Genomic DNA, 12,529 nt, shown 5'->3' with positions numbered 1-12,529 from the left:
ATAAATATATTTTTACAACCTCTGCAGATGTTTGCCAGCAAATTGGTTCACACCCACCCAGCAGCATATGTGTTAAAAATCTTCCCAATAATTAGTGAAGTGCCCAGGTCATGGACCGAGAAGGTGGCCCTCTAGAGTCCACTTACCCATCTGTCTTTTCTTAATTAGGACTTGGGTGAATTGGAGCATAATTTCATCCTTGAACTCTGCTTTCTTTCCTGTCTCACACATTTTATAGTCTAGAACCACTGCAGAGCAGGGAATATGGTGTCCCTCGTCCTACAACGCTTTCGGTTTTCTGCCCTTTTATGTGCTTTGACATAGTCAGACATTAGTGTTTTGTCAGTACCAGTTGTTGATTGTGGAGGACAATGAGGTTACATTAAACAAATGACACTGTTACTATTACATATCCTACTACACCCTCTGCCACGAACATTTCAGCAGTGTAACATGGAAATCGTCTGGTTTTAGCTGTGAGAGAACCTTCGTATGCACAGAGGTTTCCAGGAGAATTTGGGTTGTTGTAACGGTGGCTCTTTACATCTCCGTGCTCAAGTTGGGGAAGGAGAAACATCTCCCAGATTGCCACATAGTTGACCAGTCTCCTTATGCCTATGAATAACTAGGGGGTAGATGTCACTGAAATAGGAAGTGTGCCTTCTAGTAAACTTCCTATTTGTACTGATAAATTTGAGTAGTTGGAAATTGTGAAATCTAGACGGCAGATTGCAAAACCTTTTTATTGCTATAGTGATGCTCTGCAAACAAAAATTTTGAGTGTAGACTGTCAAAAATCTCTTCTCTTGGTAAATTTTCCTACTCTGAGGAAATGTCCGTTGGACATAAAATTGACCCAATATTTATTTATCACCTGTGATTCTTTATTTCTTTTTATGATTCCATTGCCTTCAGTGCTCTCTCTATAGATGTGATTCTCCTCTTCCTTATGCTGTTAAAAATGGGAAGCAATTCAAATTAAATTCACAGAGTCTCATCTGTGCAACTCAGAGAAGAGTCATGGGCAGGAGCTAAAAGAAGTCATGGATTTAGCTCAGTGCAAAACCTATGTGGGATGATCATGATCCCTGTACATAGTTTTGGACGTACATATTTCTCTCTGTCACAGACAAATAAGTATTTAATAATTGTCAAGGGTAATTCACAAATAAAAACAACATAGTCAAAGGTGTACAGAGCTGACAGGGGTATTAACTGTTCTTGTTTCAAGCTCTCCTGGACCTAGGAGAGACCGAAGATGTAAGTATGTGGCACGTGCCAACCCAAAGATTTTGTGCTGGTTGTTTTCTGCTGCTTACAAGATTAATTGGTGCATTAAGTGGAGCTTCTTTGGGTACGTTAATGCAAGATTTGCTGCTAGAGGCTGCCTGGGAAATGTCATTGTCCCTGAAAGAAGGTGTCTGGCCACCAGCTGTGTCACTGGCACTGTGGTGGGAGCACTCCCTGGGGAGATGAGGACTTCTCCTCCCATCTCATCTCCCTGGTCTTTCCTCTGCCCCCCACGTCATCACTGACCCCAAACCCCTCTGTCCTCTGGCTTCCTCAGGCTCTGAGCTGCTGGCTTTTCCCCTTTCTCATCCCCACTGCTCTCTTTTCAGTCCTGCTTCCTCTGCGGGGATCCCTCTGGACGCACACATCCCGCACTTGGATCCCTGTGCCCTGGACACTGCAGCTGGAGATGGGTGACTGCCAAAATGGCTCCCTGTGCCTACCCTGCCTTTCCCATCCCCACACCTGCATGCCCCCTGCCTCCCACCGAGGGGCCGGTGCCCGGCCTGCAGCCTCTGACCCGCATCCGCCTCCTCCTGCTTTCTCCAGGTACTTTTCTCGCCGCCTCCGTGGCCCAGATCTGTTCGGATGGCCTGAATTCCCTCAGCCCGCTGCTTCCTGCCGGCTGGCGCGAGGCCGGCGGGGCACGGAGCCAGGAGGCCGCCTTCGCCCGGGGAGCTGGTGCAGCCACGGCCCCCCAGCCCCAGCCCTCCCCCGCAGCCCGACTGCTGCCAAAATCCACAGATTTCTTTCCTGAGGCTGGTTAGGAAAAAAAAAAGGGCTATGGTGGGTACTGAGTTGAGGGGGTTGGCAGCTCCGGAAGATCGGCTTTGTGTCGGCCAGGAGGCTGACGGCCCTGCTTCGCTCGCTCCCCCGGGGCTCCCCATGGCTGCCATGAGGAGGCTGCCTGGCGGAGGGGACAGGAATATGAAGAATAAAACTAACTTGTCCCTTTATTATCATATATTTTGTCCTGTGCAGAACTGCTGCAGCCCTTTAAATCCATGTAAGACCTTTGCAGCAATCTCCCTTCTGCACTTGTTGACCTACCATGGCTTTGGGGGTTTATTTTCACTGCTGCTGTGAGCAGGAGCCATCCAGTGCCAACGTGGAGGAAAAGTGAGACCAGATATCTGCGTTTCTAAAGATGAGGCCAAAAGGTGAGAAGAAAAAAGGGATATCACATAAATATGGCCAAATAGGTCACTACCTGTGCATTGCATGCATTTATTTAGTCCAGGTACCTAGCTATCCTGGTACTCGGGGAAGGTGGTGGGGTAGTTACAGCTGAAGTTACAGCTGAATCAGAAACACAACCTCTTTTGACACCACCACAGGTCATTAAAGACACCTGGTTGCTATGGGAACCCCAGCAAGAGCTTCTCAAACAAATTGGAAATCAGGATTTCATTATACCTGGCAAGCCCAGCCTGGATGGGTGGGAGAATATGGCGTATCCGAACCAGAATTATCTCCCTTCCCTGGGTACTTACTGCTGCCTCAATTTCACAAATCATTTACACTGCATTGCTTCAGGTTCATAGCATCTCCCGATGCCATTTGCCAATACCTGCGAAGGGGATAATGAGCCAGCTGCACTGTCAGCAGATGCAGCCTCAGCTGAACCACCTTTGGTGGAGCTGCACTCCCGTGTCTGCCCAATCGTCCCAGTGCACCGACGTAATCAGAAGAAAATCACTACCTACATAACGGCACTGCACCACTGGGGTTATACAGTAAGCAAGTATGTAAATAAATTTCCCTTTCAATTTGCCAAAACACAATCCTGAAAGGAAATCAAAGACCTTTGGAGATATGTGGTCTGCATTTTGCAGTATTTGAATGAAACAGTTTTGCTATTAAATTGCTGCTACTTTAACAGCGACCATGCTTTAGGCAGCTCCCGGGTAAGGCATGCAGAGCCAGATCTTTAGATGCTGCTGTACCTATCAAAGGGCATGTATCTGCCATTTAGATGTGACCGTAATTTAAGCTGCTTCTCAACAGCCCCCAAACCCTGCAAATGATTGAGTCCCCTCAAAATCCAGGTTTCTGTTGTCAGCATTTGCAAACGACTGATGCTCTGATGCTCCCCAAGCTACCGCTTGCCTCCATCCCACGGCTGGAGGTGTCGCTGGTGGTCCAGGCTGGCCATGTCCTCCCCGAGCAACGCCCATGTCATGGTTCCCCCATGCCAAGTCTCCAAAGCACCCACCCTGCCACGGGAGCTGGAAATCTCCAACTTGGGTATTTACTCTGCCATATTGATGATGACGTAAAGTTGAGCTCATGCCATCCTACCTAGTTTTGCCATCTGCAAGAGATTAAGTTCTACATAAAAACTTATTTCTTGTTAACTTGAATGTTAAAATAGGGTAGTTGTCAAAGCAAACAGTTTGAATTACTTGGATAGCGTATTTGCATTGCCGATGCAATGCAAGGTGCAATGCAAGGTGCATTGCTTAGGCACAAAACTTTTTTTTCAGAAAGATATCAGAAAACTCATATGATATATCTGATGTCCTTCATCTATGCAAGGATGCCGCATTTGCTTGAAGCGAGTTGATAACATGTTTAAGAGTAACAAGTGTATTTATGTTTTGGAAGTATGTTGTTAATTACAGCATTTTACAGAACATTAAATTTGCTAACTAGGGAAACCCTTACTTTGCAAAAGCAAATCCAAGGTAAACCGAATTCTTAAGGGGAAAAAAAAAAGATGTGTTTAATGACTTGTGTACGCTCTGTAAACTTGCATAATCAAAAAGAGGATCTTGGAAACAGGTCTTGCAAAGTCTGCACAATATTTGGGGAAGCATCACTTAAATAACTGAATGACTCTTCTGGTCATGTTTCAGTGAGAAGTAATAGCGCTCCTAAAGCTAAATGGAGCTTGTGAAGTCCAGTAAGTCATTGAGATCAGCAATTAGACAATTTTAGTTAATTAAAAAGGCAATGTCTACAGTTAAAAAAAATAACGTAGTTTATTTTTTTTTCAAATGCAGAGGAGCCATGTTGCTATAAACACCTTACATTAGGGTATGAGATGGTGCAAAAGGAAGAAAAACTAAATAAGGAGGAGCCATTAAAGGAGAAAAAATATCCTGGAGTCAGTGGAAATGCTTCAAATTTACTATGTGAATAAAAGTGAAATGGGTCCTGTTGCATCAAATATTCCCTTTTGAAATGCAAGAACTCCCCTGGCTCCGGTATTTCTGTTCTGTGAGCACAGAAGTGAAGGAGACTGAGAGAAGCTGGACCAACCTGTGTAATGTACTGTAGTCTTCGGAAAGAATTGTCTTAATATCAACTCATTACAAGAAAAGAAACTCCACAATCTGGCACAGTAAAAGGAAAATTAATAGAAAATAATATCTGTATCTCCTTACAGGCACATTCTGGAACACAGTACATCCTGGAAATATGAATTTACACTATTTATTTAAGCAAAAGCGAAAGATCTCTGACTGGCTGGGAGCAGAGCTTACCTAATGCAGAACAGCTTAGATAACCAATAAAAAATGATGCTTGGATTAAAATATGAGAAAGTCTAGGTAAAAATGACCTCATCTTTGTGAGATTGTGACATGAAGTCACCTGAGTTTAATTGATCGTTTCCTGAGCTGGGCTCTGGCTGGTGCCCTGGCCACCCCAGTAACACCCAGTCCAGATGAAAAGTGAGTTTCCCGCAGGGATGTCACGGGGCAGGTCCGAAAGGGCAAAAGTGGGGGCTGAATCTCCTGACACGGCCATAACCCATGTAATGCTCAAGTACTCCTGGAGACCAAGCTCACAGTGCTGCCCGCTGTCTTGGTGAAGGGTAGTGCTTGGGGAAGATGCTGGTGGGGCTCGGGGGGCTCGCAGATTGCTTTTTAATCAACCAGTTTGGTTTCAGAAATTTGCAATCAAGCTTCTCCTCTCCACCCATAAGCATACTCCTACCTTCCCCTCATACAACCTCAGCCTGAAGACTACAGCATTCATTTTCTCTGTTTTCATATCCTTTTGGGTATTGAGTAAGCGACTGTTTCTGCTTGTTTGTTCTAATAGCATGCCACCCATTTCACAGTAAACGCAGATTTTCCCCCCCAATTGTTTAAGTTTGCATAAAAGTCGTGTAAACTAAGAGAGATGCAGCCTCCAGCTGGAGGGTTGGTCTCTTCCCACTAATTGCAGATCCTGAACTTCCTTTGTGCGCTGCTGCTGCCGAAAGACCAGGTCGTGCCTGCTCCCAGCTGGTTCAAGCAGCAATGGCGGGTGGATTTACCCGGATGGGAAGGATCGATGAAACTGCTCCAGAGTTCACTTGAGGAAGAGTGAGGCTTTTAGGAAATGCCCTTGTGCAGGTGTGTAAGCATCAGACGGAAGAAACAAGAGGGTGACAGGGACACGGTGTTTGCTTGGCGAGTGGGAAGGGGAGAGCTCTGGTGGGCGTCTCAGTCAGGAGCTGGTGCAGAGTTAGTGCTTCCCTTCCTGGAGAGACGAGGGTGATGCCAGACTTGAATCGCTTTAATTAGGCTGTCACTGCTAAGGGATGTACTGGTGAAGTGTTTTCAGAAACAATTTAAAAGTTCACGTTCATCGAGGCCTCACTCTGACCAGACGCAGCCTTGCCCGGATTCTGCAACGTGTCTCAGGGTGTTGGTCCTCGAGACTGGCCTGTTTCTTCGCAGGTGAACCTGATGCCTGGCTTTTTGGGAAGATGCCCTTCAGTATTGCTTTGTTTTGCTATTTAAAGCATGGGCACTGAAATGATAGAACGCTTGCCCCTTGGGCTTGCGTATCCACAGCGGGTTTGGGAGACTGGCTTGCAGGCTGCGGGCTGCAGTGGTTGATGCTCAGGACAAGCATGACACACACTCCTCTGCTTTTTTAACAGATCTTCTGGGCACCCAAGGGTGAGGTGCTGCCCAGGCGGCCCCAGGTCCGCAGGGAGGGCTGGAGGCGGCTTTTGTGCATGAAAAAATGTTCTTTGGTGCAGTTCAGGAGCCTGCAGAGACTTTCCATTTCCTATGTCATTTCTGATCTCCACAGGAAAGGGTGATGCCCGCATGTCCCTGCACAAGCCAGGGGCACAGTGTGCGTGTGTCCTTGTGAGCAGTGGGGTATGCAGTCCCTCAGAGTCGGTGGCTGTGCTCCTGGCACTGCTCCCTCCACTCTGCCTGGCAGCTGGGATGCGGCTCCGCCATGTCTTAAAACGTGGCCGAAGGATCACAGTCATTCAAGTACTTCTGGAGGTTTTGCCTTTAATCTCATGGATAGCAAAAGAGGGCTCAGGTCTGGGTTTTTTTGCCGTTTAGTACTTAAAGGGATGTCCTGTGACGGTGCAGAGCGCTGTTAGCCGACAGCTCATTTGGGGCCAGTTAACAGCATCACCCCCCCGCCTGGCAGGCGCCACAGAGCAGATCCATCTAAGGAGATGGAAACATCAAGTCAGATAATTGCGAGGGTGACGTGAACGTTGCGATTCATACGTTATTTTAATAACACTGACAACAATTTTCCTTATACGTCTGTGTGGCAGCTGGAGCTGAGACCAGTGCTGCCACCATGGTGCGGCTCGGGTGAGCCGTGGTGCGGCTGTATCCCGGCAGGTCTCGGGTGGAGGTGGGTGGGTGCGTGCCGTGGGACCAGAGGAGATGAGTGTTTGCACCTCAGTGTTTGGAAACAAATGTGTTGACTGCAAGTGCTATGCCTGAATCTGTTGCTCCTGACTCTGCCAGACTTCGGGGGTGGAAATGGTTGAATTTCTGTCACTCCCATGGCTCAGGCGCCGCTGGGGCCTGGGATGGGCTGCGCTGTGAGGCGAGGGCCAGCGCCACACCATGGCTGTAGCTTCAGCAGGGCTGGGGCAGCTCCCCATGGCGCTGTGCCCCAACTCCTCCATCTTCACCCCCAATGTAGCACCAGAGGCTCAGGCTTGTTGTGCAGAAAGGTGTCTGAGATGCTCCATAGGGTATTTTTCTGCCCCAGAGTAGGTGGAGGCATCGAATCATTTCGGTTGGAAGAGACCTTTAAGATCATCGAGCCCAACCGCAAACTTAAGACTGCCAAGTCCACCACTAAACCATGTCCCTCAATACCACATCTACATGTCTTTTAAATACCCAAAGCCTGTCCTTGTCCTGCTGGAGCAGTTTATGCCAGGTACTGTGAAACATTGCAGCATGGCCTTCACGCTAGCGTGGCACCAGCCCCTCGGCCACCCTGGGGACTGAGAGGACAGGAGGGATCCTGACCCCAACCGCTGGCTCCCTGTGCTCCATGCCCCTCTGATGCCAGCAGGGCAGCGTCCTGCTGACCTGGCAGCGGCTTAAACCTCTTGCAAAACAGGAGGAAAAAGTTTCAGCTGCTGTGAGGACGGCGGCCCCTGGCGAGGGCTCCCCTGGAGGGTCCCCTCCATCCTCCCGGGCAGTGCACGGCGAGGGCAAGCGGGGATTCCGGCACCTCTGCCCGGAGGGAGCCCCGCCGGGGGGCGGTCGGGCTGTGCCGGCAGCCGGGGACCCTGCGCCTGTCCCCAGGTGGCGGCCACCCCGCGGGGATGTCGTGCCGCTGATCCCGGCGCCGGTGCGTGGGCCCGCGCGCGTGGCCTCGGCCCCCGCCCCCGCGACGGACACGCGTGGGCGGGGCGCGGGCGTGGGCGGAGCGGCGGGGCGGGGCGGGGAGCGGCGCGGCGCGGCGGGGAGCGCGCCCGCAGAGAGCCGCGCTCGGTGCCCGCTCGGCAGCGCCTCCCGCCGCCCCGGCACCATGTGGCAGCCGGCCACGGAGCGGCTGCAGGTAGGGGCAGGGGGGGTCCGGTCCGGCGCCGGGCGGGGGGACCGAGCCCGCCGAGCTGCCCGGGGAGGCCGGCGGGGGCTGTGGCGATGGGAGCGAGGCCGGCGGGAGCGGGGCCGGCAGAGCATCACCCCCCCGCCCCGGTACCGGGAGTTTGTTGCAACTTCTCTCCTCGCCTCCGCGGAGGGTGGGTGTGCGGGGGGTTGGGTGGACGGGACTCGCACGCACACACAGTGCCGGGGGAGGGAGGCGCTGTCCCGGCCCGGGTCCCGGCAGCCGCTGCCCGGCGACTCCGATCTCCCGGCGGGGCTTCGGTGCCGGCGGGCGGGGGCGGCACGGCTGCGGCCACCCCGGCCCCGGGAGGCGGCGCGGCTCGGGGGGGTTTCGGCGGGGGAAGCGCCTTTTGCGGTGAGGGAGAGCCCCGCCGGCCCGGCCGCCGCCCGCATCCGCGGTGCGGGACGGGTCACCCCCACGGCCGGGCGGGAGCCGCGGAGCGGGGCGCGGGGGACACGAAATCCCGCGGGAGACATTTGCCACCCCCCAAATCTACAGGTCCGGGTGGCTCATGGGAACAGGGTGCTCCCCGCGCCCCGCCAGGTGACCCACACCTTTTTGCGGCGGGTCGGGCTCTGCTAGCCCTGGGCTTTCTTTTTTTTAATGTGTGCTTTTATGCATATTTCACATTCAGGGTGAAATCTGAAACAGGCAGAGAGCAAGATGAAATAAAACTCACTTTGTTGTTGCACTGTGCCAACTTCATGTAGTTTTCCAGAGCAAGTGTCTAGTGAGAGAGAACTGGACATTTTAAGTAAGGATCAATGGTCTTAGCTGATAACAAGAAAAGGTTATTATTGCTTTTGCAATTGAAATAGTGAATTTGCTTTGATATCATCAAGCAGAAAATTCAGTGGTTTGATTTGAGTTGATACTGTAGTCAAGCAGATCCGTGAGCTTTAATCTGCAACAGCCAGTAACGGGAATTATTCCTGTTCTTAAAAAGACCTATTTCTCTTTATGACAAGAAACTTGATTTTTAGTGGATAGGAATGATCTGCCACAGCTATAGTTCATGGATTCAAGGGTGAAAACTGTGTCAGCACTTTGTTATTTATTTGTTTCCCTGTGTTAGCCAGAAACCTCTCTGTAGTGAACACAAGCAGCATGATCCCCTGTATTAAGGAGTGAATGATCTTGGGCCGGTTGTGGGGGCAGCAGCACCTGTATCACCTTTGCTCTGGAGCAGGGTTGTCCCCTCGGGGGCTGCTGCAGGGGAAGCACCTGAGGTGCCTGGTCCTCTGGCTTACCTGTTGCAGCACAACACGGGCTTGTAGTGAGGGGAGCCCGTGCTCCTCCCTGTCGCTGGAGGGGAGCCACGATCAGCAGTGGCCACTGACTCTGTGCAGCCTACTGTAGGTCACCTCTCGCTGGGGACTCCGGGCATCCTGAGCCTCTCAAAATGCTAAGTGGCCGCAATTGCGCTTCTTGCCAACAGGAGTTTGTAGGGAAGCATATGAAGAGCTGTAGGTTCTCTAAAAAACAAGCCAGAGGGATACAAAATTGCAGAATTAAATGATGGTTTGGGCTTGTATCAGCTCCTAAAACATGGAGAAGGGGAAAGCCTTGGAAAATCCACAAGAAGCCCATAATAATGCTGTGTTCACACAAGAGTTTAAGTAACAACATAGTGAACGGTATACAAAATGAATGGAGTGAGTGGAAGGATGCTGGGAGTAACTAGGATGTGATTCTATAATTGGGATCTGGATCCTGATCCACATACACACAACCCAGAGTTGCGTGGGCAATAGACTATATAATATCTCCAACCCCTTTGATTTTTTTTTCTCCAAAAGAACTTTGAAACCTGGTCACTTCATGTAGCCTGATCTCCCATTCTGTCCCTAAGAACTACATGTTGAGCATCACCAACCTGGCCAGAGCTGCTTGGTCCCCCTGAGGAGGGCTTGTGCAAGGCAATAAATACATATTTTTTCCCCTTCTTTCTCCCTCTCAACATCTTAATTCAGTTTCAGGTGTCCCACATTACTGTCTTGGTCCCAAGCTCCCCCTCTCCTGGCTCCCAGCTGCTGTGAAACAAATCTTGGTGCCACTGGGGTGTTGAAGGGGGGCCCTCTGCTTGTCCCTGGCTGGCAAGTGTGTGTTGGGAGGGCACGGGGCATGGGATTTTGGTTGTAGCAGGGGGGTATTTTGTCACTGGGTAGAGTAGGTGACATCTTGTGGTCTGCGTTCATGTGGTCTGCGATTACGGGTTATGCCAAGTCACTACTGCAGGATATTTGGGGAATGGCCCTGTATTCTATATGTTCTTCTTCTAGCTGATGTATGAGTGCAGAAATTGTGGAGCTGGCAGAATTTTCTTAATGTTTTCATGCGTGAGTTGTATGTGGCATAATTTTGACCCAGATGCATCTTGCATTAATATCCAGCTGTGGTGAAGTGCAGCTCTGTCCTAAATAAAACGGCAATGAAAATATTTTCATCTTTCAGAATATTTCTTTTGGCCTGGTTCAGTAAGGGAAAGTATGAACCGACTTTGGAAGTGACTGCCTCTTGGTGTAGGTCAGTCCTGCCGTCATTGCTAAGGGGAGCTGTGTATGTTTAACTTAAACAGGAGCAAGCATAGTGGCGTGAAGACTTCTGTCATGGTCATCAATGGCTTGCAGGTCTCCTTTCCCAGTCTCGTGCAGTGTATAATAAGGTTGCGTGTTCCTGGTCTGTGGCCGTTCATGTAAAAGCTAATTTTGTTGCAAATGTGCTTGGTCCTGTCAAGTTTCACAATTTGTGCTGAAATTTTTGGCGTTGACTAAATGGGTACCATTCCAGTAGTGAGGTCAGCAGCAGAGCTCACGCATACGCAATAGGGAGGAAGCGTGATCAGCAGCTGGGTTACAAAAGCGTGGCGAGCTGGGGCACGAGCTGGACGTCTCCCCACTGCTGTCGTGGCCACTTGCTGCTGAAATGCAACCCCCCTTTTGGGGGCGCTGGTTTCTGGCTTTGCTGGAATAAGCTGTGATCACTTGTTTTGGTTTTTTTTTTTGTTTTTGTTTCTTTTTTTTTTTTTTTCTGGTCACTTGGTTCTCCAGTCCACTTCTCTCTGATGGAAGCTTTTGCTGTTATCCTGCTGCTTAATGAAGAAGCCTTGCTGTTTCTGGAAGATATGCTGAATTGATTTCAATGGATTAGAGGAATAAGCTAGAAAAATGTAAATACAGAGGTTTCTGGACTTTCCTTGAAAATACAGTGAAGCTTGCATTTTCTTCTGGTGTTCCTTTCCTTTTCCATTTTGTGATTCTTGCACCTATAGTGACATCACAGTTATATATATTTTCTGCAAAGTTCACGTGACAGTCAGTTACATGGGAAATGGCACAGCGGGGACATTGCAGGAATATACCATAGGGATCAGCAAGTCTCTGGTGTGGTACTCAAGATTATGATTTTGCAGGTAATACAACCATTAGCATTATTCATGCTTAATATAAAAGAGATGATCTGGGACTGTGTCTTTTTTGAAGACTTTTTCCCCTCTAATTTCTGTGGCAGCATTCCTGGTTTGTGTTCAGTAAAGTGTCGGTGAACGTACCACCCACGTGTGTGCCTCCCCGTCTTCTCTGCTGGCCCAGCGGCCAGGGGGTGTTTCGGGTTTCTAAGGGCTCTTCTCCCTGCTGGGAAGGCTGGGACTCCAGCCTGGGCTCACTGTACCTTCTGGGTATGGTTTTCGTTGCCGTGTCTGCAGCAGAGATTATTGATGGTTAAAAGCAGTGCGCTCTGATTTTTGGCTCGGCATTTGTGGCAGCGGCACTGGTTGAAACAATGCCAAAAATCTTCTGAAATTTTTCTTTAAAATTATTTCCAAATGTGCCCTTTGTGCCTGGTTCGGGACACAAGGGTTGGGAGTCCTCGGTGGCGCAGCTGGCATTTCAGAGCCACTGGCCTCAGCGATGCTGCTGTGAGGACTCTGAAGTGGTTTTTGAAAACCAGGTCTTCGTGCAGTTTCATATGCCTGTCTGAGAGATGACTGCTATTCACTTGGAAACCTAAATTTTCCTGGAAGCTTGATGCCAGGCATTGTTTCTAGATAATAAATCCCAGTGTGTGCATAGTTTCTGAGGTCATGCTGTTTATAAGCCGTGTTTATAAGTTTTCCTGCTTTCCTTAACACGTGTGGGTAATGGTGATCGCCACGTCCAAATACGTGCTCCCCTGGAGCAGGAGATGCGGTAGTGGTGGTGCTGCTGCTGCCTGGCCTTGTGCTGTAATGCCGGCTGTCCCTGAGCTGAGCTGTGCCCACGAGCCCTTGTTCTGGAGAAGCTCTTGCTTTTCTTCTGCAGGTGGTGTGGCTGTGGGCTTGCACAGGCGGTGGTCAGGCAGTGGGGAGGGGACAGTGATGCCATGTCACGGAGCCTGCCCCTGCCTGCAGGTCCATGTGGGAAAACGCTGCTGT

The 12,529-nt window shown here is 50.1% G+C and overlaps 1 protein-coding gene across 2 annotated transcripts in view; it reads left to right on the top strand.

The window, feature by feature from the left end:
• Window positions 1-7,963: 7,963 nt before the first annotated feature.
• The window catches only part of PID1 (phosphotyrosine interaction domain containing 1), a 90,216-nt gene continuing 85,650 nt past the window's right edge, over window positions 7,964-12,529 (top strand). The window contains exon 1 of one of the 2 annotated variants that reach the window (XM_054206852.1): window positions 7,964-8,067. In XM_054206852.1, the coding sequence (XP_054062827.1) occupies window positions 8,038-8,067 (30 nt within the window). In that variant the 5' untranslated portion in view covers window positions 7,964-8,037. Of the gene's footprint in view, window positions 8,068-8,176; window positions 8,252-12,529 lie in introns of those variants that run through there. The other variant, XM_054206853.1, reaches the window with a different exon arrangement.

The sequence above is a fragment of the Rissa tridactyla genome, chromosome 6, assembly GCF_028500815.1.
Source record: "Rissa tridactyla isolate bRisTri1 chromosome 6, bRisTri1.patW.cur.20221130, whole genome shotgun sequence".
Lineage (NCBI taxonomy): Eukaryota > Metazoa > Chordata > Aves > Charadriiformes > Laridae > Rissa > Rissa tridactyla.
The sequence above is the reverse complement of the archived record's forward strand: the minus strand, read 5'-3'. Positions and strand labels throughout refer to the sequence as shown.